The 27,724-nt window shown below is 43.6% G+C and overlaps 1 protein-coding gene across 7 annotated transcripts in view; it reads right to left on the minus strand.

The window, feature by feature from the left end:
• The window catches only part of CREBBP (CREB binding protein), a 94,642-nt gene that overhangs the window by 53,874 nt on the left and 13,044 nt on the right, over positions 1 to 27,724 (minus strand). For 6 of the 7 annotated variants that reach the window (XM_032197344.1, XM_032197345.1, XM_032197342.1 and 3 more), the window contains exons 2-3: positions 26,603 to 27,315; positions 5,549 to 5,725 (exon numbers count right to left, since the gene is read on the minus strand). In XM_032197344.1, the coding sequence (XP_032053235.1) occupies positions 5,549 to 5,725; positions 26,603 to 27,315 (890 nt within the window). The remainder of the gene's footprint in view (positions 1 to 5,548; positions 5,726 to 26,602; positions 27,316 to 27,724) is intronic. The other variant, XM_032197346.1, reaches the window with a different exon arrangement.

Consider the following 27,724-nt stretch of genomic DNA (forward strand, 5'->3'; position numbering starts at 1 on the left):
GATGACTGGAAGGAGCCCTTCCTGCAAGCAGCAATCGCAGGAAGGCTCTGATAAGCACTGAACCAGCTCCCAACAACCCAGAAAGCACTCTTCTGTCACAAAGCTGGAGCAGCTTTCTGATGGTATCAAAGACCAGCACGTTTCTCAGTGCAGTCACTGCATGAACCCAGGCATTCGCCAGTGACCACCAGAGCTTCATTTTGAAAGCAACACAGCCAGTTTACACTTCTTACATCTGAGTTAAAAGAGGAAGAGAGTTCGCTTCTAAAGCCAGCAAACGGCTCCATATTATGCAGTTGACTGTGCTGGGAATCAATGCTGGATCAGTGTCTTCCTTAAGGATTCACTTTTGGAGTTTTATCTCCTTGTATTTATAAGCTTTTTGATTTGAAGCACCAGCAAATGGCAAGAAACACAAAGAAATTCCTCAAAGCAACAAAAAAGGAATGAAACTGGATACAGCAATCTGCAGAGTCCTGCTCTTGCAGACAGGTATTGAAATGAACAAAGCATTAGGAGAGGTTTATATAGGATTTACTGGCTGATAGAACAGCCTAAGCAATGATCAATATTAAAAACCCCAAATAGCAAGTCCATGGATAATAGACAAATGAGAAGTTTGTAAGTGGAGGAAAGCTACCCGGGAAGTGCTAGCTGTGGGGTCCTTCACCTCAGCTGGTGGCAGGGAGCAGAAGTGGTGCTGGATATTCCCAGCACACACAAGGGGGAAGGAGAGAGGAAGACGAGCCAGGGTGCTGGCGAAAGAGCAGATCTTCCTCTTCAGCTGCCTTCATCAGCCTGGCACCATACCTACAGACAGCGCAAAAACGATGAGCTTCTGCCATTCAAAGCAGCACGTGTTCCTCCTGCCCCAAGACCGAACACAGACGGGGCTCTGCTCCCGGCACAGTAACACGGTTTCTCTGGCACCAGGCACTACCTGTCAGATTTGTCTCCTGGTCATTAGGACCTGTGCCTTTACAAGACCCATGTGCAGCAATGTGCTCGGGAGCTTTTTGCAGCTCTTCGCTAGGCTGTGGCTTCACCTCAGATCCGGTGGGAAACCCCTGAGCAAAAGACGAGTGAGCATACTGGAAAAATCAGCTTTTGGAGAGCAGGGCTGGGCAGGCACCGGGAAGGGGAGCTCACCACAGACTGCTGCTGAGAGCGATGGCAGCACGCACGGGGGTGACAGAGCCACAGACAACCCTGCAGCAGGGGAGGAGGCTGCTCGTGTTTGCTGCACGAGAGGAAAATCGCTGAGAGGTTATGAGAAGAAGCCTTCCGTGCTTTAAGTACACAACAGAGGAGAGTTTTCAGAAAACCTTTCATTTCTAGTCCCTAGAATAAGAGCTGTCAATAAGAGTTGTCTATTTTAAGTCGCTATAGCTCTACTCATGCTAATTATAATATCTGGCTTCAAAGTTGAAAACTTTCTTCCTCTCTTCAGAAGGCCCACTGCAAGGCACCCCTACTCATCTGCTAGTCTTAGCTAAAGACCCTTGTTTCCTATTCTGATCAAATTTATTAATAAAGAAATCCAAAGGACACAAAAAGAGAGAAACGAGGAGGAACACACCTCGAAACTCAAAGCATGCAGAGATTTGAAAAAAAAAATGGAACGGAACATGAGCTGCTCCAATTCTAAGTAGAGAGCCAAAGAGAGCTGATTTGTGTTACCTTTTAAAAAGTAATATTCTCTCAACTCCATCTGCTGGTCAGAAGGGTAATTGTGAAACCAAGGTGGTGTCTGTCAGGCACAACCAGCTGAACTTCACACGCTGCACTCCTAACCCATCTTGAAATAAATACCAGCTTTCCCTGTGATGTCCATCAAGAAACCACCTCTCACCACCACCTGAATGCGCTGCACCGCAGACACTGCAAGGCTTCAGCAAATTTGATAGGAAAGGCTGATGGGGCTCCCCTCACTGACTGCACATCCCGGAGCCACGGCACCCCGAAAGCAGGAGGCTGACACCTCCCGGCCCCGCTGTGCTGAGTGCCAAGGTGCAGAGCATGGCTCGTTTCTACCATCCAAAAAGTCTGGGTGATCTCACTGCAGCTCAGTATGGCCAGTCCTGCGTACAGCTTCGCTCACGCTGAATCTCACCAAGTGTTTCATCAAAACTTCCAAGGAATCAGAAACAACATCTTTTTTTTTTTGGAAATGAGACATCTGCTGAGGCCTTCCAGCTGCCCATGCTGTAAGAAGACGGACTGTGTTCTCCAGCAGCCATACAAAGCCAGAATTACAACTGCCTGCTCTGAGATGTTTCCAAAAGTTAGAACTTGCCACGAAGCTACAGGTCACAAGTGAGAGTTTTTCAACCTTTGCATCAGGAGCCATTCTAAAAAATGAATTTTTTTGTTCCCTTATGAAGTCGCACTGTATGTTTTTTTTAAATACAGAAAGCCCAGGCAATCAGCACGTAAGAAAAACTGACACAGTTCCAGGATCCCCAGATTCAGTGTTTGGATCCACAATTAAAAAACAAGCAAAAAAAACCAATCCATCCTGCTGGCACTGAACATTAATACCTTAAAGCTGACCTTTTAATACCATAAGGCCTGCTACTTCTTTCCTAATTAAAGAGATTAAACCAAATGTGCTTCTCGGGGCCTCGCGTAAGGTCAGGCTTGGAATAAAGATGCTCTGAGCTGAGAACCACAGCACTTGTGGGGCCAAAGGGGTGGGGAGATGGAGCTGTTCTTAGCGGAGCTGCAGCCTGAGTATGGGCAAGAAAATCCCCTTCTGCAACAGAGGTTTGTCCCGGCCGCCAGCACCTGAAGGCTGGTTCGGGTCTGGGATGTGGGTGCCACACAAACACCGTAATGATGCTCAGACCAACGTGGGTTAACACATCCTCATCTTCCATTTTGACTTTTGCAGTGTACACACAAGCTTACGGAGAAAGGCAACAGACTGAAAAGGAGTGTTTGAAAAATGTCCCTCTTTTCAGGACCAAGAGGTTTTAGGACATTGGCCTCACCACTTGTTCTTCCCTCTTCTCTTACTTACATACACTTAGTGGCAATCAATCAAAGTATTTGATTGATTTGTCTGCTGGAATCTGATTTCCTGCCGCAGGCAGGCCATATATAACCAATCTTCTAACTCACATGGGTTTGTGTTTCACACAGACGCATCCTGGGGGCTGTTTAAGATAAGGACCCCACAGAGGACTGGTTACCGAGATAATGCGGTTCCAATCATCCCACAAAAAAAGCTGGTGGTCCTTTTAAGCAGCAGCTGGTCCTTCTCCTGTTGTGGTAGCTGCAGAACGAACTGATCCTATTGCAGTCCCAGTGCAATAGTTAAACACTTCACCTCTGCACTAGGGAGCTGCCTCCACCACCACCAACTTCTCATAAGTGCCACTCAGGTCCTATTTTAGGTGCCCAACGTGGGATGGAGACATTGCTTCCACAAGCTATGAGCATCCCTTTATCCTTATGAATGCCTTTACTCATGAAATGAAGAACGTTTCAGCAAGCCAGGGAGCCTCCAGTCTGGAGTCAGCAGGTTTGTCCAGCCTCACCCCGTGCCTCAGCCTCCTGGTTAAAAAGGGGAAACCATCTTCGCAGAGGCGCTGTGATAGTTAACTCAGCCGAGTACGTGCACGTTTCACTGACAACTGCCACAGAAAACACTTGCTGAGTGAAATGTATTACTGCAAACAGCAAACAAGGCCCACAGCTATGCTCTGAGCAGCAAAAACAGAAGTGAGTCTTGACTACGCACCCTTTCAGAGGGCATCGCTCACGTTGTACGCTGAATAAAGCAGTGTCCCCGTGGATGAAATAGCACATGGCCGTGTGCGCACTACTACGATAATTACACTGCCTTACCTGGCCAAGTAAAGGTTGAAATTTAACAAGTCTGACATTTCCTTTTAAATTCTTGGCTTTACAATAAAAATGTTTAGATGGAAACTTTGGTTTTTAAAGATGAAAGTTTTACCCCCATGAGGAACAAACTGACCCCCACAAGATCTGTAACGCTGTGGCTTGACGGCAGGGCCGAGACTTTTTAGCTCTACAGCCCGCATGTCTGTCAGCCCAAACAGTTATTACTGGCTGGAGGGAGAAAAAGATATACTGGATATATGAAGGTTTTGACACCTGAGACACAAAAAGATGGTTTTGTTTGTCCTCCCAACAGACAACTCTCATTTTTGGCACTTAAAAGAAACTGCAATTGATAATACCAGACAAGTTTCCTGGATTTTGCCTTTTGGACAAGGAGGGAGAGGGGAAACATGGTTTCTTCTTTTTTTTCCTTCCCACGGCTACTGCCTTTTTTATTTCACTTATTTGCCACTACATCCTGTACTGATAAGCGAGTACATTCAGAGTTACACTTCCCAAAACCAGACATTTAATGAGAATAAAATCAGGCTTCAGCATCATCCAATCACTAAGATAAATACAGTACTGTGGGCAGATTTTCAGCTTCTCTACAGAATCGTGAGATAGTTCATTTGCTTTACACCTGAACCAAACTTAAAATATTTTAGAAACAAAATTAGAAGAGTTGTGCAGCAATTTGTCTTCTACAAACATTCTGCATGAGCGCGAGTGGTATTCTGAACATGGTCTCCATTCTAGTTGCCAGCTCCTTTCCGTAATTGCTAGCAGTAAATTACAGATAATGTTAGGCAAAGATTTCACAATGCAACAGTAAAGGAAAATTAGGAAGTGCTCCTCTAAAAATCAGGAAAGAAGAGGAAGTTTATCACATCCCATTCCTTCTCCTAAATAGCCTTATTAGCTATAGGCAGGTAGCACACTCACTGATAGAAGAACAAGCATAGCTTGTGCCAAAAACTAGCTGGTTTTCAAGTTAAATTAAAAAATAAGCAATTTGCATCTTATGGAAGGTTTTACAAGTTTCTATAGTAACTGCTATCATGTATAAGAATATAAAATGCAACAAGCTGGAGTTCCCATAGAAACGACACAAGCGGTTTGATTAATACACAGACATACTGAGACAAATGGGAATATTTCATTTCGCTTTATAAAGAAAACTCTAGTAAACAGAATACTACAAACTTGGGCAAGATATCCTAATAAGAATATCTTCATAAACTTGCGAGCTGCAAGTCATGCACAATATCAACTGAAAAGCATGTGGTGTGCTTACTATATTAGATTCAAAGGATATGAAAGGCACTATTTAGCTTTCATGGAAGTTTATGGTGTATCCAACACAAATTCTAATTGATTTAGGCATTTAAACTTCCAAGCAGCACTTGCAAAGAAAACATCTTCATCTGGTTTGGAACTAAATGTCCCAGACAAAATGAAAGGACGTAATGCAATCTTGTAACAAAACGTATTGCTTGCTTTGGAAGTTACTGTATAAAAACGAACACAGACTTCCCACATGCTCCACAGAGCAGTAGTGAAGAAGTCTGGGGCATCTCTGATGTTTAAATAACCCTGCAGAAGTCCAGTAACGCTGCAGAGGCCATTCAACCCCAGAATTCAGAATGCACGATCAATACACAACCACCCAAGGAAACAGTAAGATACAACTCACCATATTGGGCACACTGGTGACCGGAGTACTCTTGATGTCAGCAGGAAAGGCAGACAAACTGTTCGCCATGCCTGGCTTGGTTGGTAACTGAGGATTCACTCCTGTAGCTCCCATCTGCTGCCCTCCAGTTTGACTGAAAGGTTGCCCAAAGGGACTAGTGTTACCTGTCATTCCCATCTGGAAAAAAAAAAGAATGAAATTGTAACTTTCTAGAGTCTAAAGGGACATCAAAAAAAAAAAAAAAAAAAGAAAAAAAAGAAAAAGAAAAAGAAAAAAACACGTCAAATATCCATCTTCGCATTCACAGAGCCCAAATTCTAGTTTTAAGTTGTTCCATATTAGATTCTCAGTTTCACAACTTCAATCAAATCATAAAAAATGCTAATATTAGGCTTTATGCAGCTCCCATGTGTATCCAAAGTCTTGCAATTTAACTTTAACATCACTGTGCAAATGCAAAGTAGAAAATAAGATTATCCTTCCTAATCTGCATCAAGAAAAACATTACTTTTTCCAGTTCTGTAAAAACTTTTGAAAACCACACAAGCCTCAATTGCACTTTGCGCATTCTGTGCACGAAGTATGACTTCGTACATCGACCAGATGGGAAGGAAAGGGAAACAAGAGAGCAAATGCTGATCTGCTTGTTTTGATACTTAAGGAAAAATGTCTGAACAAAATGACATCCATCTAAAGCCAACAGCCTTGACAAATTACACCCCCAATCTCCTTAAGAACAGAAAAGCAGAAATACAATCCCCCATGAATTAGGAAGAACAGTGTCCATCCCAAAGAGCCATTCTGCCTGAAGAACAGCCTCACAAGAGAAGTGAGGAAATCTCTATTAGTTGAGCTAGTTAGTATTACACTGGACAAAAGGCCCCGAAAAGACACATTAATGGGAATTTACTTCTGTCAAAGAGGATGGCTAAGGCTATGAAACCCCATCCCTCAAACGCAGGCAACACAGAAAAGTGGAGTGGATAATCACGTTTGTGCTCTTTCCCCCCACACTGGGAGGAACTCTAGATGACTTTATCACCCGTCAGAATATAAATTGAAGCACGGAGCGAGCTTTTGTGTGAAATATTAAATCCTATTTTCCCCTCCCTTTGACCTCTGCAGCCCTCCCTTGCACAACACCCCAGCCGCCCACCGCCCCGCTGGTTTCACTGCCGATGTTCCCAGCAGGAATTCAGGGGGGGGGGACGACCCGTTCCTGGGCACGTGGCAGCTTTTTCCCTGCTGAAGTTGTGGGTTAGGAGCTGTCTGCCACGCCGGGGCAGAGTCCAGCACACAGTGCCAGGCTCAGCCGTGCACTTTGCCCCGGCAGCACCCGGCTCCCTGCAGCGGCAGAGCCACCGCCACCAGATCCAGGCCTGCTTCGACCACACAAAATGTTTTATCCTCTCAGAAGGATCTGATCCTACACCTACTCCTTTTAAAAGAGCTGCTACGTTGCAGTGTAAGAGGTTATCATTTATTTGCTGCGCTCCAGAGCAGAGCTGAGCCTACATGACCAAAAAACCCCAATTGCTTAACAGGATCAAAAGCTTAGAGGAGTGGTATCAGGTACTGTTACACCACGCAGACTTCAAGAATTTCGACTTTCTGGACTCCTGCGTTTGTTATGGAGGAGTTCCTAAGGAAAGCACCCTGCTGGCTTCCCAAGAGAGCCCTCAGATACCGGCCAGCTGCCAGGTCTGCTTCCCCAGGCCGCCCGAACTGCTCGCCCCGAGGACCAGACTCGGCGTTTCGAGCACAGGTCACATCCTAAACTTTCCATTGTTTCTGGAGAGGCCCAGAAATGTCTGCAGTGTGTTCCCACAAGGTGTGCTGGAATCCCAAAGTCTAGAAGAGATGCATGGATCAGATGGAAAATGGCAGTATAAATGCAACCTTAAAAAACCTTTAAGGGGATTTTTTCTTTTTGAGGAGCTGTTTTTACCAAAATGATCCTACTGCCAAAACGATACAGCATCCTGAGAACTGAAACACTGGATCAGCTTCCATCTGAAACGCTGAAGACCCTGGATGGTGCATTTCCATATAGGAAAGACTTTGCAATATCTAGCTTAACTATTACACTGAAAATACTACAAAGCATGACATACACAAACACAAAAAAAAAAAAAAAAAAGAGGTACAACCAGGAATAAAATGCTGCACAGAAAGCATTCCTAAAGCAGTGATCCCAAAAAAATGCCAACATTCTGACGTCAGCACATAAAAAAGCCCATGCAGTATTTCCTACTTTCTATATAAACGGTTTTCCTTTCAGTACTTGCAAACTAGGCGCAAGTCAAAACGGCCTGAAGTATAACCCGAACTTCAGATCCATACAACCTGAAGCAATCCGTGCTGGAAACACACCACTGTATGTTCAAAGACACTTAAACTTATTTATTCACTACAACATGGACTTAGGCAGGCTTTCTCTGAAGAATAGCAAAGTACTTAATAAACTTACCCACTCCTCCTAGTCCACTATTTTAATGTATGAGAAAGGATCATGCAATATCCAGGGCTATTCCTGCACACTGTCTACCAAATTCTTTTTGAAGGGTGAAGAAAGTTTCTGAAACTCAACGTGTGACCGAGCAAGTAGCTGACAACCTCAAACCTCTCCGAGGCCAGGAGCAGGAACAAGAGCGGGCTGGGCTGGCTGCTCCTTGCTGCATCCCCAAACACAAACCTCATCTCTCTGCAGCTCTTGGCCCTTCCATTCTTCTGTGAGCGTGCTTGCAGGTTTGCTTGCTTTGTGCTGATCAATGCATCGCTGGCAAGCACTGCTCTGCTAGAGCTTCCTACGAGCCCTACAGCCCACGCAGTGGTGAGCCCCCCGCAGGGGGAAGCCTGCTCCCACCGCCCCCCTGCCCTGCTGGGCCCCACACCTTCTGTCGGGATCCAAACACCTGAACCTGCAGAGAGGGAAGAGCTTGCTCTGGTTTTGTTTGCTTTTCAAAGGAAAGTGAATGTTAAGCAAGTTTCACACCACATTTCAGTTCTTGCTCTGAAAGAAAGGAAAAGGTATTATTCACCTGATTTCATTATCAGGAGATTAATCATTTTATAAAGGGGTTTTAAAAACTTTTTAAAATGAAATATTTTACAACTATTTCAGTCTCAAAGGATGTAACAAAACATTCATTTTAAGCTTGCCACAACCCTAAACCACTCAGACTATGCCAAAAGCTCCAAGAAACAGCAATCTGACCAGGCACCACCTGGCACCACCGCATCCTTGCCTCTTCGTTTTTTAATATTTGCTTTTCAGTGGACCTTGTTATGAAACATTTCAGAACCCAGCACAACAGCAACAGAGCAACCTTTCAAGTCATCCAAACTGAGTGCTTCATATGCTGAGGATAATAATTTCCTTTCTAGGTGATCATTAAGTGACAGACACCTGATCCAAATTGTAAGAAATGCTTTGCTGTTCTCTGAACTCGAGCTGGAAGCCGACTAGCTTCCACCTGAGAACTTGCATTTCTTTACACCCACTCTCCGCCACAAGGAAGGGAACCCACGGCTACAGTTACACCAGCCCACAACTTAAAATAAAACAAATGAACACATACTTTGATAACATTCTAAAATATTACACGTCCTTTAAACTTAGCTTCGTTTTTGTAAATTACTGCCACTGAACCAAAATGCCAAAGACTTTAAAAAAAGAACTTCAAACAACTAGAAAAAAAATATATCTCAATAAGTAGACAGACTTCTCTCTCTTATGTGGCAACCCACGAAGTAAAGACGGAGACAAAGATCAAGAGGGAGTACACACAGGTTTAGTAAAACTCACAGATGCTTGTAGTCTCAGCAGCGGTAATTTCTGTTTTAGATCTGTTTAGCCTCAGAGCAGTTACGCTTATCAGCAGCACTAGGGATTCCCGAGACTAGCAGTGCAGAACCAGCACAACAGGTGCTCTAACGAACCCACACCTATTTACAAGTTGTCAGCTCTGGCTAGGAAGGCTGAGGAGTTTTGGTGCCCACCAGCATCGGTACGCAGAGCTCCGGCGGTGCAGCTGGGTCAGGACAGCAACAAGAGGGGGTGGAAGGAAAGGCAGGATCACATCCTCTGTGTGCTCTGCCGAAAACGTGCCCAAGCACAAAAGGCATCAGCTGGCGTTTCCTAATTAATTGTAAGAATGTTTGGATCTGATGACCTTCTGTAAGAAGTTTCTGAACCAGCACTGGTTGAAATCTCCAAGACAACTGGTAAGCACAATCGTATGCCTGGGCACGGTAAAGGTTTTACAGCACTTATTCATTCCGCAAACTGAAACCAGCGGCTCCAAAGCAAATGAGAGTCAGAACGCCCCGGCGCTGCAGCTCCCCCTCGGGCCCCCAGGTTCTTTCCTGTGTGAAATGAGGGGGCAGGCGGGGCAGGCAGACGCTCAGCAAACCTTCCTTTCTGTGTCCCTGCACTCCTTCCCCCCAGGGATCCCACCTCCAGCAGCTCCTGTTTTCTGCTCCTCTTCCTGCATTCTTTCAGCTCGTGCTTCTCGCTCGGTTCTCCGTGGCCACGACTGCAGCGGCTCGTGATGAAGCAGAGCAAGCAGGGCGTTGTGGCCAGCTCCACGCCTCCTGCTCGCCGTTCCTGCAACTGCACTGGGGCAGATTCAGAACACGCCAGCACAACCCACGAGTCAGGGTTAGAAGTGCCTGAAGGAGCAGCGAGCACAACGAAGGTCGTCTTAAGTTATTTCTGCTCTAAGCCAGTTCTTCTCAGAAACAGGTCGAATGCTACTCGCCTTTAAGGCAGAAGATGCATTTGATTTGGTAATTCTGCTATCCCAGAAAGACAAGCAGATTCTCCTTCCCCTTTTTTCATCACTATGGCAACTCTCTAAGATACTGGAATCTATTGCTGAAATGGATAGGAAGGTAAGAGCATTTTGCTCTCCTCTCACAAGCCAAGAAATTTACAAACATCCAAGCTGAAAAAATTAAAAACCCTGCGTTTAGCTGGCTTGGACAAGGCGAGACATCTCACGCTGCAATGCTTTGGGCAGCAGCTCTAGGAGGTACTTCCCTTTGTTTTGCTTTCCAGTTATTTTCAGAGCAGAACAGCAATTAAATTTCCTCCAGTTCCTGGAGTTTCATAGATATTATACATCGAGTCTGCGACCAAATCTACGTACTTCATTCAGTGGTGTAACTCAGAGCCGATGCGACAGAGATGTGTGTTCAGGCATCTAATTCAAAGGTAAGTCAGGACCAGGCTGCATCTTAATACCACACCGTATCTCCTTTTAAAGCTTACTTTCTTCCTCCCCTCTGTACTACTGCTGACACACCACAGCATTTCTTCCTCCAACCTGCATCAAGGAGCTACTCCCTTTGTACACTAAGTGTCTGGGCCATTAATAAACCCTGTCCTTTCCTCCTACTCGAAGTTTTTATTAACTATCCCTTCACCTCTGCCACTCCAGCCAGTTCTCTTTCAGGCAGTTACTTCATTACCACTTATTCCTCCGAGGCTCCCAAGACATGCAAGCAACACAACATGCTGCAAAAATCATTCACTGCTCACTATTCAAAATCCACTTTTTAAACTTCCCATCCAATAATGCTGTCATAAATCACAGGTGTGTGTGTGTGTATATATGTAAGGATATTTCTGCTCCTTGCTACCCTTTTTCCTTTGGGAAACTATGCTCTCCTCTGTCACCCTTAACCCATCTTTCACACCAGGGTTTCCAGACTTAATAAAAGGTCTGGCAGGACAGACTGAAGCTGCTATTAGTTTTCTTGCAAGAGAGAAAGCTGTCCTCATTTGCAGGCACAAAAACACCCCAAGGAGCAGCACCTACCTCTGACAACGCTCCTGCTTTTCTATCCTGTAACATCACTGCCTGTGTAAAGTTACAAAAAAGTGAAAGCTCTGCTTTTTCTTTTCTTTTCCTTTTTTTTGAATTAGTTGGTCCTACCAGATCAGTTCAAAAAGCCCCCAAGTTAAACGTTGATTTTCAATAAGTTTTGAATGACCGACTCTTCTGCACAAAAATGGAAAAATATTTAAAAACAAACAAACAGAACCAAATAAATTAGGACCGGCCTGACATTAGAAAAAAATATTGAAAGGTTGATAGGAGAATCAAAGCAACAGGGGTTCAGGGGAAAATACACTTGACTGAAGTAATCTGGTTATGATTCAATCCTGTAAACTAAAAATAAAAGTTATCATTAGTATTCAGTTCTGTATCTACACGATTTGTATCTCGAAAACAGTCCTAGAAAGAAAGGAAGTAAGCTAGACAAGCTTGGCTGGACTGTCTTTGAAACTGTGAACGTGCAAAGTGATTGAACAACAAATCTGAGCTCTTAGCATGCCAACAGGAGGTCAGAAAAGATGACTGGGTGAGCAGAAAGTGACATCTTCATGCTTCTGGCTTGATGTGAATGTTACTGTAATGATGAGAATTCATGCTGCATTAGTTCTTCACGACTGATACGTGGACATGACAGGATTCAGAAAGGCCTCGAACTATTCAAAGGACTAATAGTCTAATTGCAGTCTAATAGTCTAATTTACTTAGCTCATTATTTACACTTATTCATTTGTTTAGCTTATTATGGCAAGCACTGAAATGATCCTGAAGTACCACTTTTGGGAATAGAAAGGTGACAACACAAAGATCTGCTATCTAGCAAAAACTTCTTAATAGGTTAAGATCTGAAGTTTTACAGCTTAAACCAAAAACAAGAAAAAAATGCAAGTGCCCAAATGCCACTGAAATTCATAAGTTTATATTTACCTTTTCTCTAAATAGAGTGTACTCCTACTTCTAAACAGGAATTAATTCACAAAAGCCGCATGGCCTGTGAGGTTGACCTTGGGTCACTCGTTTTTATGTGCTTTGCCCTTTATAAAATGGAACCTACTGATAGGGAACGAGAAGCTCTCTTGGCTAGAGACAACGCAAAAAGGCGAGAACAGCTTATCTCGGGAAGCAAAAATGATGCAATGGATGGACCACACTGCCAAGCCCACTGACTAGCCTCAGAGAAGAGCACCAAAGCCCAGAGGTGTGGACCAGAAGCCAAAACCCACAGCCAGCCCCTACAGAGCCCTGTTAGAGCACGGCTCCAGCCGATGGCTCTGCTCAGGACAGGGCAGCAGCGACGGGGGGTCCTCAGGCTGATGGGGACTGCAGGGTCGCTCCTCCCTTCCCCAGAACAATTCTTCTCCGACTGCTTTAGAATCCACCAGCCAATTTGGCCCATTTTTGTGAAGGCCTCGCAGATAATTAGGTTCGTAACACTGCAGAGCAGACAGACGGACAGGTAAATGATGACTCTCCGATGAACATCGCCGTGAAGCAGAGGCACAAAGGACTCTGCCATTTCCCATTGTGCTCGGCCGCAGACAGGCAGTGTCTCCCAGGCTCTGAATGAGCCCCCATTATTGCCGGTTTTGTCCTGTCAGCACATCGGAAAGATTATCTGAGGACGCGGCAGGGAGCTGGAAGCAGGACGGGAGGCGTTCACGAGACCCGTGGGGCGGAGGACCACAAAGCGTGGCGGTGTAGGGCCACTGCTTGGCAGTGGGGAGGCAGCCAGGGGAGAGCCTCTAACTGCTCCTCTTCCTCCTCATCTCACCAAACAGGAAGACAAAGACAGCGTTTTAGTGAGCTAACACCATCCTTATATTATTCTGGATCTAGGCTATGATAGAAAAGCTAAAATCGATGTTAACTCTAAGCCCCAGATTAATCATTTGAATTACCAGCTCTGAGAACAGAACCTGCACGCTACAATCAAGGAAAGAGGAGAGACCAGCGGCATCCCAGGTGTGATCTGGGTTGATAAAGGGACAGATTGCCACAAACTACCAGCAGTGTCGAAGAGCTGCACACACAAGAGCTTGGCTGCTCGGCAGCAAGATCTGCACTGAGACCTCTGCCACTCACTGCTGCTCTCTTCTACATCTCCCAGTCTGCGAGGATGTTCCCCTTGCTTTCTCCTGCTTATCACTGCAAGAACCCGCTGATAAATAACAGGCTGAATGCTGAACAGATAACTATTTCCACCTTTCCAAAGCTATCTGTGAACTATGATAAAGTTTTCTGGATGTTTGAACTACAACTTTAAGGTTATACCACTATTGAGAGCCTTAGGTTGACTGAGCACCTGTGCACTACGCATGAATGTCCTGAAGAAAAGAATCCAACCCTTCTAGAGCCATTACTACTCAATATCTCATGTGCTTCATGCAAAATCCCCTATTACCTCACCAGTATGTAAGGGGCATTATTTTTTCCCCTTTTTTTTTTTTTTTCTTATAAAAAAAAGAGAAACAACTGGCATGGAATGGAAATTCTGCACTTCCCATTATGTCCCACAGATCCAGGACTTGTCCTTTGGGTTTGGCATGCACAGAATCATGTCATATGGAGAAATGGTCTCCTGCTTATGCCACCAAGCTACTGCTGCCATCAGTCAGTAGGGGACAGGGATGATCCAGAACTTCTGCTCTTGCTGCCACCAAGCCACGCAGACCCACACACCCTTCAGTCTCTCCTGTGGGCCTCACAAAAGCAGACACTTAACTCTGTTACTGGGCTGAGCCTTCAAACCCTTTGTCATCGAATTATTAAATCTACTCCAAATCTCAGCTTTCAACACTCAAGTTGGTTACAAAGCTCAGCATTTTGTCCCCCCTTCTCCCTTCCCACCCATGGATGTGTTTTTGCTACCAAAAATTGTGCCACCTTGCTTTGTTTAAATCACTCAAATAAGTTAGGGCAAGCTTTTTAATAAGTAAGTTTCTTGTGATCTTCCTTATCCTCTCAAGGTAAGGAAATGGAGCACTCAGGTGTCTCAGACACTCACAAATCATCAATTACAGTTACACAAAGCACTGGGAATGCTGGAGCAGATCTGCTGTAATGGAGGAACGTCATGAAACCCGACTGACGGACACCAGCTGCCTCTGACACGGCCGGGAAGCACCAGCGAGGGAGGACAGAACGGTGGGTTCCTGCCTTCTGGCCCCACAACCAGCTCCTGGGTGCATTCAGCCCGTGCATGTTTCAGAGCTCCGGGGAGCAGGCAGCAGCCTCCCAGCGCCGTTCCCTCCTCGGCTGCTCTGCCCGCACACCCAGGGCATGCACCGAGCCGTCCACGCGCCGAGGACTTCGCACTTTGGACTCTTATCGCCCTCTGGCATGAAGCACAAATCTCTAACACGAAGCAAGGTCCACCTCGTTGATTAAGGCTCTCGGAGAAGTGTAAAAGATAGGTCCGTTGGGAATTTGTGTTCAATTGCAAAGTGGGAAAGACAGGCTTTCTTTACTACGTTGGCATCATCTTGTATCTGTTTACTGACAAAAAAAAGACGTAAGCCTCTGCTAATTGCTGTTTCATCCTATAGTAACGTGTTCCAAAAGAAAAGTCACCATGGTGCTTGGAATGTAAATGCCAGAGGGACAGATGGAGAAGCAAGGAAAAGATTAATCATTTTATGGCAGAGGGCCAATGGCGTTACCAAAAAAAAAAAAAAGAGAAAAAATAATTCAATTTAAGTGCAGGAACAGTGGCCATCCTATTATCTAAATTTAGGTGAGAGCTCCTCACCTAAACCCATCTGGCAGCTTGACAAAAATACCTCTTCGGAAATATTCACTTTTATAGTCAGTTAACAACAGGGCTGCCTAAAATGGAGAAAAAAAAAAAAAAAAAGGAAAAAAAGGTGTGTGCACACAACTTTTCAGGAATCTATTTTGGGAATTAAATCAGGATCTGGTTTCTGGCTAGCAGTGTGCAGAGGAAGCCTACCTTGCACTGAAAGTCTCCGCTCTCCTGGTCTTTACACTAGCTGCTGTTACAAAAAAGCCTATTGAAATAGGTCTGTGAAGGTTCTAGAGCATCTTGCTCTTCAGTAGCAAAATAACTCAAATAAAAATACTCAGACCCAGGAATAATTGTAATTTACTTCACCCTTTATTACAGGATGAAAGGTTTAGTGAAGCTAGAAATAAAATCTTAAAAATCCCATTAAGACGAAGCCAGGTGTTTTATTACCACTTGTAATAACATTTGAAAACCTCTTCCAAGGTTTTTTCAGGAGGTCAAAGACAAATTTACATATTCCAAGGCAACAAAAAATCTCTTAAAAGTATGTACAAATATTTCTGCATTGTTACTGAAATGCAAAGGTCAGAATTTTGTGGAAAATGCTCTTTACAAATGCCTATTATGCAGTAAAAAATTCTTAATGCATTTAACTAGAAATTATCCTGTCTCAGGAAAAAAAAAAAATCACATGCTTGCACTGTATGCCTGCATAAGGAAAACATCTCCAAACTTCTTTTGGGAAAGGTCAGCTCAAGCCTGAGTGCTGATAAAATGGAATATACCACTGGAAGAATCAAAGCTTTTGTGTTACTGAGCATCACTGCTGCACATCTTGCTTTGCAGAGAGTAACCTTTGCAAATAAAAAAAAATATCAAACCTTTAATATATATATAGCCATGAATGATCAATGTATTCTAATTGCCTCAAGAGCTTTTATGATTACCAAGCAGAAAAAAGTGGCTTTCTTCTGAAATTTTCTTACTACATAAGGAACAGAAAGTTAACCAGACCCACATCGAAAGCAGTAGCTGAAGAGGTTTCAAAGGTTTGCTGTGTCAAGTCTTTTCTATTTTCTTTCTCTCTCTGAGAAAGTTACTCAACACTTAAAACAGGATTTTGAAGGACTGAAATTCAACTAAGCTACACCCACAGAAACACCTGAGAGAATATTCGCAGGCCAAAATCTTTCTGAGTTACCAACAGAAGAGACACCAGGTTTCCTGCAGCACATCCACAGTGACATGGAAGCAGAACGCTGTGCCACAGCTCAACCCAAACGTCCCCTCCACTCCCTGTGGAGGCAGTAGCAATATTTAAGATGGATTTTTTTCACATTTATCACCAAGAAGCTGTCTGAAGATGCGTTATCGGGCATCTTGTGTGACAGGATACTCCATTATTCTTCCCTGTATCATATTATATTCCCCGTATTATATGGGGAAGAGGCAGCAGCAGCTCTAGAGAGCAACAGCAATGGGAAAAGTGCCTCCAAAACACCGTGGAGAGGGGCATTCAGCTTCCCTTCCTCACAGCAGTTTCAGTTTCCTTTCCTTACAGCACGTACTCTTCTTGGCAAACATGAACCCTAATGGAGGAGTGGTTACACTAAGGGAAAAATTGTGTTTCTACAACTAATAGATAATTATTGTATTTCAATCCACAACCAGAGGAAAAAGGAAATCAAAACAGGCAAGAAACTAGTTTATGCTATAAGTTACCATAAACACATTAAAAAAGTCAATATAGTTTACTCAAAACAACCACTTAGCACAAATATCATAGCGTGACATTAACAGTAACTCGAGAGAAACCTAACTATAAATATTTTATACTGTTGAAATAATTTTTAAGTGATAGTTTTAAGATCCAAATGTGTTTATTTTGAAACACCACACTGGTATGAAGAGCCACCCTGAAATCTCCAGCTTTTCTGTAGAAATACTCTTCCCTGAGAACTTCTGTGAAGCTACCGAGGCTTCTCAAAAGGTTTTAAATAGGGGGATGGCCACCTTTAGGACAGGCGTGTAAGCTGAACAGCGAGAACCAACCCATCCTGCACACGCACGGCTCCCTGGTGTCACCCGTGGTGGCGTTTTCCAGCCGGAGCAGCGCAGCAACACGCCGAGGACACGATCCTGCCCGACCCAGCAGCTTACACACCCAGTTCGGGAGTGAAATCCCAGGTGTCAGGCTCATCATGGTCTGACCCCTCCGCTTCCAGGGGACAAAGATCCTCCCGTCTTAAAGAGGGTTATTTTATTTAGCCAAATTGCCCAGAGTATCAAAGGGCGTTTGTTCTGGTTTGTTTGCTCGTAAAACCCATTTAGAAAAGGAGCTGATAGGGACAGGTAACGCTATGCTGCAGCCGTTCTCAGAGAACAAAAACCTTCTGCCTGCCCCAAGCCAGCAGCGTTTCTTGGAGGAGGCCGAGTAACCTATTTACACTCTCCTCTAAAAGCCTTCTTCATGGATCTTTTTGGCAAGGACCTCTTATATTTAACACGCCTAATTTTCATCATGATACATGCTAAAACAAAGATCCTCTCAAGTCCCTTTTATGGCACAGCATGCTTCTAATTTTGCTAAACTAAAGCAGGTACATACACCTAACAAAGGAACAAAAAATAGGTGTTGAGCCTGGCGCTTTGGGGCCCGAGCATCTGTAGACCACCTTTCCAGATGCAACCCACACGTAGTCCCTGTAGTGTCAGGAGGCCAAAAAACCACCACGAGAACACACCAGCAGACGTCCTCGTCCATCTAAATCTCAATTCCACAAACTATTGCTGGTCTTGAAGTCAAACCCATCACTGGGATTGCATGGGAGCACTTACAAGGCAAACAACAGGCTTAGCACGCCGCTTCCCTCCCCGGTCACAGCAATTTCTCCAGTTATTGGAGAATCCAGTATCCAGTTATTATATATATTATTCTCTGCTGCAGAGGCAAGAAGGGGAAGGGTGGGGAAGAGGAACGAGCATGGCCCATGGACAAATCTACAGCAGGCAAACCCTCCACCAATGCCACACGCAAATGAAATTACGCTTCCGAACACAAAACAACAGGTATTTCCTCAGAACATTAGCGTTCACAAGGAGGAAGGAAAATGCTATTATATTCTGCCATTATTTAGACTCAGCCCTGCACAGTAACCAGCAATTGTGTCAGTAAAGAGCTGAGGATTTTAATTGAGAAATGGGAGAATGTGTGTATTCAAACACCTTTTCTAGTTTACATTTAACTTAAAAAACAATGAAAAGTAGCCTGCCCACTACGAAGTAGACTCGGGCACGCACTGCGTAGCCGCTTGTACTGAATCCAACCCATCTAGCTAAGTGAAAAGATTACAGAATCACAGAATCACAGAATTTTCTAGGTTGGAAGAGACCTCAAGGTCATCGAGTCCAACCTCCAACCTAACGCTAACAGCCCTCCACTAAACCATATCCCTAAGCTCTACATTTCAAAATGCTAACATCAAACTCTCAAAAGAAACGTCATTTTTTGTCCAGCAGTGGAAGCCGTCCCATCCACACTTTGGGTGTTCTCTCAGGGGAAGCAGCAAGGAGCACCACCTCCGTTTCTTGCTCCTGGTTAGCTTCTCAGGCAGGGTGACGGAGCGCACCGTGCCATGCGGAATATTCAAAGTTCCTTGCATTGCCTTTTTTCTCAGAAAACAGACCACCAGCATTTCATTTTCAGACCGTAACGCGGCTGTTCTGACACCTTTCTGTATGGACTTCCAACTACATGATGCACAATGTCATCACAGCTCCCTGTCAAGCACGACGATGAAGTGCATCATTAACTACAGAAAAGGTTTTTTGGAGCTCTTAAAAGGTCTTGTCATTGGAAACGCTCCTGCCCAGTAGGATCTATGGGTATGACTGGGCCCTAGTAGGAATACTACAAAAAAGACATTCCCGTCTGAATGAAATAACCAGGCGTTTTGTAACTTCCACATTTAACACCAACATTTAAACAGGCAGGTTCTCCTCTCTTAGGGAGAGATGTTTTCACCTGTATATTGGAAAAAAACAAATGATGAACAGCAGCAGGAAGCTATGTGAAAAACAGTCTAAAAATGAGAAAGAAATCAATAATAAGAAGGACGTGGAGGTTTATTTTATAAAATTTTAATTTAACATTTTAATAAGCTTTTTGAAACAACACAGCTTTTAACCTGTGGCTTCCACAAAAACTGGTGGATCTCTTAATTTGACTTATAAAACCTTCTTTCATGTCAACTCCTAAGAAATAAACCCTACTCCAATGACAAGAATTGAAGGATTACAAGGCCCTAACCAGTATGAGTGAGAGCTGGTGATAAAATCCTTAATGGCTGCATTACTGCACTAGGAGATAATGGCACAACTCCACTCTGAAAAGATACCGTACTGCACTTCTCTCAGCTGGACGATAAGCCAGAGCACGTTTAACAAATGCTGTTTTTTTTTTTTTTTTTTTTTTAGCTCCTCAAGCTGGAAGCAGAAGGAGAGGAAACGAAGCTGTGGTTTTCCCCTGTGCAGGCTGACTGCTCTCTTTCGCAAATTCTTTTGACTTGCAGCAGCAGTCAGACCAAACACAGGTACCTGCATAAACACATACAGAGGACAGAAGCCAAGTGACTATCGCTTCAGAGATCTTCAATGACATTGCACAACTGCAAATGAAATTTAACTCAGGTACTAGAAATAGGAAACAATTTCCGGTGCCAGGAGGAATACCTGTGGTAGGAGAGCTTTTTAAGTCACCAAATCTCTTTGGCGTATCAAAAGTCAAGTCATCTGTGAAGTACCACTTTACACGGTCGTGTTTCAAAACAAAACTGTGTTACAGAGATTTTAATTTTACTACAAGTCAGTGAGTTTTGCTGTTACGTGTTTCGATGTATTTATATCCTGCTTCTGCTTGTTATTATTATAAAAACACTTGTCTCTTCTGAGTAAAAATGTTGTTTTGACGATAAAGTTGTTGACCAGGGAACCAAGGAAGTGGTCGAGTCTGTAACTTCATGAAGAGCCCACAGAAACTGGGAAGCAGCATTAGGTAGAACATGATTTGGGCTGGCTATCTGAGCTTGCCAGAGGCATGGCCTGCTAGGAGGCAGTCAGCTTGGCAGCCGACTCCAGACAACTTAGAGGATCAGCAGCAAATTACGCGCAAGTCACGTTAAAACAATTCAGGCAGATCCAGACAGATTGAGGCTCACCAGAGAAACAAACAGCACCAGCAGTTCGCTCAAACAAACAGAACTGCAACGGAACGAGAACATCTTCAGCTGACTTAATTCACAATCAGCAAGCGTATCTAAATCTGGTACTTAGAAATATCAATTGGGTAACCTGTTTAAATAGCCTGCTTTATTTTTTTTCCCTATTACAAGTTTTCCTTCCTACAGATTCCTCAAAACAGACTCAACCACCATAACTACGTATGCAGGAGAAGCCTAGTATCACAGTCCTTGCTCTTTAAAGTCATTCATTATCTTGCTACATTTCCTGACAGTTACTATCCAACACCGAAACATCACTGAGCAAACAGCCATGGGGAGCAAAGCCATGGATCTGGTGTTCAAGGCACACGCAGGCACGTACACCCAGCACTGAAACAGCAAGTAACAGAATCCAGTTCTTCGACAGCTCAACAACAGGAAGCGAGACAACTGCTTATTCTCTCGACAGACATAAACAAGGATTTTACTGTTTTCTGAACATCACTTCTGGTAAGAATTCCTCCTCCTCTTTAATCTTAAACTTCTCCTACTGCCACTTGCACTGCCACGTAGCTATTTTGACTGAAATGAAGTTAAAAACACAAACTATTCAAATTAATTATGCTAAGATACAGTTAATAGACAAGATTACAGAGAAACCTAGTATATTAAGACCTATTTTTCACAAGGTTGGTGACATTTTGAAGCCGTAAGATTTTGGTGTCAAATCTGTTACAGGTACCAACTTCCAGGAAGAGGTGTGTGTGTGGGGGGGGGGGGAGGTCAAGCACATTACACACAAGCAGGGAAAACACATCACTCGCGCACACTTTGACCTCTGTATCAAAAGCACTGCTACTAGATCACTTCCTGAAACACTACACTGGAAGACCTGCAGACCAGATCACCATTTCTCTCACTTCCTGCTTGCCGCGCAGGTTCCAGCTTATATCAGCACAAATATTTTCCTTCAGAATGTTCACAACGCACATAATGAGGTTACCTACAAGCTACAGCCTCAGAAAGACGTTTTACTGAAAACCACTAATGCTGGAATCCTCGTAACCAGGTATAAAAATAACCAACCATTTTCTCCTGATTGACGTGTTTATAGCTTCAGACTAAGATCTGACCAAACAATTACTTCCATTTATTGCCCATATAGAGCCCAATAATGTTTGACTAAACTGCATCTTTCGGAAAGGAAACTAATCTCGAGGTAGGTTTAGTAGTCCTGTAAAGGCAAACACATTGAAAGGAACTCCCAGACAAGCTTAAATTTCAGGTTTCAAGCAGTGGCTTCCACAGATCAGACACACGCAGCTTCAGATTGTTTTTGCTGTTGGGTACCTGCATACCCTTATTTGAGCAAGACAGCTCTGAAGTTACTGAAGAAAAGGTGATTCCTTCTGCAGGATCGTAGAGAGGCATTATGTCTCAGAAACATATGAAATCGAAAACACCAAAGAGTCCTACTCACCTCAATGGGACTCTACTGCTTCTTAATGGAAAGAGCTAAAGCAGCAATTAGGTGAATCACTGGCAAAAACTCTTACCAGGGTACAGAAAAGAGATTAGAGAACCATCCAAAATAAATAGAAACTTTCTGAAGCTCTCTTCTGGTTTTCCACAGGCTTTGACAGTAGCAGTAGGAAGAAGGGAATGCATCTCAGCGAGAGACTATATGCCATCTAATCTCCAGAAACACAACTTCAAGCTCTAGCTGCCAGCCACAACAAACTTCATGCAGGCCTCATCTCCCTCATTTGGAAAAGAGGGACTCTCAGGGCAACAGAAGAGCATTAGGCACAGAACACGCTCGCAACAAAGTGCTCATTTCTATGGAAACAATAAGCCATCTGCTTAGCTTTGCTACCCCGTAAGATGTCCAAAAACTGACAACCTTCAATCTTTTGAAACAACCCTAATTTAAGGAGATTTTCTAGATGGTTTTCTAGATGGTTTGAACACATTTTCTGGACCTCATGGACTTTAAAGAAAACAAATTACAACAAAAAGAGGCAATTCTACTCCTGTTAGAAGTCACAGTGACAAGACAACCCGCCCCTCTACCGCTACCACATGATACTTGTTCGAAGAAGAATTCTTCTGCTCTTTGAATCTGATTTCTTGAAGAACTTCAACCCAAATGAAAACTATTTTTGTGGCATTCATTGTCCAAGAAAACAGGGCCATAAACCCAAAATTACAAGCAAAACTGTTTCAGGAGAGGAGTCTGGAAGTGAACTGAGCAGAGAGATAATGTAGCATAAAAAAGGTTTCCTCAGAGGTTTCCAGAATAACTCAGATGGGTCAAAATCACAAGGCAGGCACTCTACACAAACCTGAAAATGCAAATTGCACAGTCATGGCCAGCGAAGAATTGAAATCCTTGCTATAGCAAGTTGCTGTATCTTTCATTCACAAAATATTTTCAGTGCCTACCCCATTCCCTATTTCCAAAAATATTCCAGGCTATCAAGAACATGCTACGTACTCCCTAGAAAACATGACTATGACTTCAATAGCTATCATTTTACTTGTATTGACAGGTTGCTTCTTCTGGAGGATCATATGAAATATGAGAAATCTTTTGCTCATGTCTCTACAGACTGAATAAATGCTTTGCTTTAATCTCTCCCTACTGATGGGGAAGCATTAGCCCTGATGCCAGCACCTCACAGCCTTCTGATGTTGAGACTCAGCTATTTTTCATTCCATTTTCATTTGCTTAAAGTTTATCTGCCACCTTCAGCTTACGCAAGCACGTGCATCATGAGTTTGAGTTACCATGAATTTCTGGCCTGCTTCTCATTGTCAAGAGCTGCCTTAAAACAAGTCCAGCTTAAAAGGAACAGTATTGGCTTAAGGTACTCTAGGTGAAGTGACTCCCAGTTACTTCTGAGAGCAGGTGAAAAGATAGGGTTATTTTTGGTTAATCCCTCTTACTAGGGAGAATTGGTATACATTCTTGGAAAGAATTGGTACAATTGGTATATTTTTATACAAATATAACACAAGGAGGAAAAAATAGAAAAAGCAAAAACTTACGCAATGGACTTTCCTTGATTAGTCACTTAGTTAAAAAGGGTTAGAACAAACCACCACGGAAGCAAGGTCTCCACCAGCAGCCCTGGTCCCGAACTATGCAGGGTCACGGGACTGCTACGCACCGCACATAAACGTGCTGAGCTAAGGAAAACAGGCTTGCTAGCTTTACCTACAACAGATTCGGCGGGTTAGGCAAGTCCCAACCGTCCAGCAGCTCCCCCCAACTGCCCCAGGAACATCGGGGCACGGCAGAGCGCATGTCTGGGAAGCCTGGTGCAGCACAGCAGCCCAGGCACAGCCTGCACCGTTCTAGGAACCTGCATGGAGATGGTTCAGACCACAGGGATTTCCAGAGACAACGCAGATTTGCAAGAGAGCTCTCGTGCCCTCCATCTGCATGTGCTTGCAGCTCTGTCAGTGGATTAAAGAAAGTAAACCAAGCAGAGGGGTTGCAATCTTACCTAGCTATCAGGATGCTGAAAATCCTGAAATAGAACAATTAGACTGGAAATAAAAGAAATCAATCAGTGATGCACATCACTTAAACATAATGAGAAAATCTTGGTTTAGGACTACGTCTTTTCAAAAAATGAAAATCTGCATTCGTATTTCCCACCTCCTTCCCTTAAGATACATTGCTATAGTTACCAGCTAAAGAATTCGTTTCCTGCCTTGATGCAGCTCTTCCAGCACACGGCAGCTACATTTTAAACAGTTTACTCCAGTTAGGCAAATCAGCTGCCTCACCATTTTAATTGCTACTCTTCAAATCTTTTTACAGTGTGCACATTAAGTGGTAAACATCAGGGAACAGGAGGTGAAAAAAAAACAACAAACTAACCCACATTCTCCTTCAGCAGAAATTTCAGTTTCAGAACAGACAAACCCACTGAAATATTTACTTTTCTTAAAAGCCTTCATCACAACGGGAGTACCAATAAATGAAAAAAGCTAACACGAGCACCATTGATGGCCCTATTAGGACAACACGCTGGGGGACAGGAAAAGACTGAACAGGATGCCTGTCCTCAAATGCCAATGAGAAGAGGCAAAAAGGGAACGCTTCTGCTTGTGAAGAAGAAAATTCAGGGAGCAAACCAATCGTTCCAAAATTAAATGAAGTATTTGTGTAAAACATCTTTCCTGCTTGCTTGCTCTCTTACCAAAAGAAAATTAAGCTGTAAATAAAGTAAAACTTTTACAAAAATGCGATGCCTTTAAGCTTCATCTTGTTTGGCAAGAGATGGAGGTCTGGAAAAACACCAAGTCTTCTATTTTTTCAAGTTTGCCAAGGTTTTAAAATTGTTTTTTCTTCTTAAGTGCTAGCACTTTCACAGAAGCGCTGCTTTATCACTTATGCTCTGTTATTAAGTAGTCATACCTTTTCAGTTTCTCCAAACAATTCTGCTTCTAAGGCCTCCTGAAAGCACTAATTTTGCTCTAACCTTTTGGAAATGCATCACCAGTGCTGAGCACAGCACTGCGCACAAGGAAGAACTACTGACGTGCACATTCGGGGTACTTCCACGACTCTTTTCCAACATAATCCATGCAAAATTAACTTTACTTCTTGAACCTGAATCACGCTGAAAACACGCAGACCATCTTCCTCAGCTGGTGAATCCCACTTGCAGCTGGCTTCAGGCTAAGACTGAACTCCTTGAAAAATGCAATTTGTTCTATTCTATTCTAATCTAGTCCTTACTGGGGTGGGGTTGCTTAAAAGAAACCAAGACATCACAGAGCCTCTCCCAGCAGAGCCATGTACATTCAGTCAAGTAAGACCTTAGGCAAGTCCCTTTGCTTGGGGGTATTCTACTTAAATTAGTTCACACCAAAAAATCAGTAGTTTCACTATGTAACTGTGCGGTGGCTAGGGAAAATCTACTCCTGAACTCAGATATCCATAAATTTACAGAAATCAGCTACACCAGGTAATCAGAATTTGTCACTCTTCCCCCAGATTACAAAGAAAAAAAGAAACGAAAGGGAAACATTTCTTTCTGTGCAGACCAATCCCTCCACATGGCAAATTTAACCGATTTGGATGCTAGAGACAGACGCACTGACTTTTCCGTGCTATGACCGTCACCCAGAGCACAGGCATCTCTTCCTTAAGCAACAGGATCGCTTTCAGTGCCACTGGAATGCTTCTTGTATTTTTATTTTCAAAAATTAAATAAATTGTGCAGTTCCACAAGGATGGCAACATTTCTTGAATACATAGGTTTGCCTTTGTCAGGCAATGATTTTTTTTTTTCCAGAATTCTTAACACATGCATTAAGACTGCTGTTAATAAACTACAGTGATAACAACTAGTGGTGTATGGATAGATAAAAAAGTAGAGATGCAATTCTCTTCTGTATACCAGAATAGAGTGGTTTTGCCATCAAAATTCTAGGAAGGAACTACACCAAAGCAACATAAACAAGAAATGAGGTGCACTGCTTCCCAGCTGAGACAGGAGGAGCAGCAATCTCCTTCTCTAATCATTTCTCTATGCTTATACCACGCAAGTCAAGAGCTAAAAAACAATGGCTGTGTCAAGCAGGGATCAGAGCAGCATCCCAAGACAAAGGTAGATACTTCCAGGTATATATACTCCCTGCCCCTATCCGTAACGGTCCCTGAATTACTTCTTGTCCAGCCACCACCCCTCCCTTTTGTGAATTTTGCACTGGCTTGGCAATCCATGTGAAATTTAATGTTTTCAGATCAGTGCTTCTGTATTTAAAAAAAAAAAATCGCTGCACAGCTGCTGATAGTGGTCCTTGACAAGAGGACCAGTTGCTATACCTCTGCCCCTTCAAACTTAGAGCTCTAACAGATTTCATGTTGCTTTAAATAAAGATACTGCTGCCTGGCAGATAAAACGAGATCCTGCACAGAAGTAATACTGTTTTCTTCTTGCAAGTTTAAGCTTTTGTTTTCTAATTCAGCCTGCTAAGATACAGAGCAAGGTGTTTTTTAAACAAGTGCTTTCATTTCTGATCACATGAGAAATACTGCTTCAACCATCATTCATGATATCACTGCTGACTGACACCTGTAACTACAGACTCATGAAAGCGCATTCTTTAGTTCTGTTGCAGAAAAAGGAGTCCATTCATTTTTTCCCTTTTTCCACACAGGTATTTAGAAACCCAAAAACTCACAAGTGCAATAAATTGGATATACTAAAGCATATATACATACTTTTGTCATTGCTCCTGTCTGTGCTGTGTTCAGTCCGGTGTGACCAGCCATCTGTGGAGATACTTGGGTTAAAGTCTCTGCCAGCACACTGCCTGCATTCCCCTGCATGGCAGGGGCAGAATATTGCATTCCTGCTCCCCTTCCTCTTCCAGCTGCCCCAAGAGATCCATTCATTACCTGCCCTTGTCCTTGCTGAGGCTGATTCATTAAACTGTGACCAGAATTACTGTTGAGAAGGCTCTGGTGTGTCTGACTGAAATTAGTATTCATACATATTCCAGGTCCAGTCTGTGATGTTGCAGGGCTGCTTGTCACCATCCCCACTTGTTTTTGTGCTTGAGAGTTCAGTGTTTGTGATGCAGGTGTGGTAGGTCCAGAGGTGCTGGCTACTTGCTTTGCCAGGCCTGAAGCAGACGAGTCTCCCTGGTTCAAAGGGCTCTTACCCATAGCACCCAGATTACCGATATTAGCACTGTTCGGCTGCCCTTGAACTTGACTACCAACTCCCTGCTGGACAGGGCTATTCGAGTTCACATTTCCAATTCCTGGGTTTAAGGAAGAGCCGCTGCCTCCCCTTAGAAGTTCGGAAAGTTGCTTGTGTTTGGAAGCCGCATCTGGAACGAGGTTCCCACTGCTGTTTAAAAGGCCCAACTCGCCATTGGGGATCAGCTCATCAGGAAGATCATTTTCCAAGTCAAACAAAGATCCAAAATCTGCAAGTTAAAGCAGAAACACAAGTCAGAAAACACAATAAATAAGCGACTAAAATATTCACCTATGTTACTACATACTTGTCTTGTATGTAGTCAATGTCACACATTTAGGCCAAACTTCACCCAAGACTGCCAATGTTGGTGGCGAGTGCCCACTGCTGTGAACTCTGGCACCCTTCAGAAAGCACAGTCCCTGATGGCATACGGTGTACACACAAAATCACAGGGTAAAACACAGGCCAGGAAGTAGGGCTTTTGGCATGATTTGACACAACACTGCACCATGCTTAAGAAATGGAGGTGGAACGAACAGCGTCATCTGACCTAAGTCCCTTTTTTTTTTTTTTTTTTGGGCTAAAAGAAAACAGCAGAAATATCAAGGGAGGTTTTCCAATGGATTTGCTCTCCC

This window comes from Aythya fuligula, chromosome 15, assembly GCF_009819795.1.
Source record: "Aythya fuligula isolate bAytFul2 chromosome 15, bAytFul2.pri, whole genome shotgun sequence".
Lineage (NCBI taxonomy): Eukaryota > Metazoa > Chordata > Aves > Anseriformes > Anatidae > Aythya > Aythya fuligula.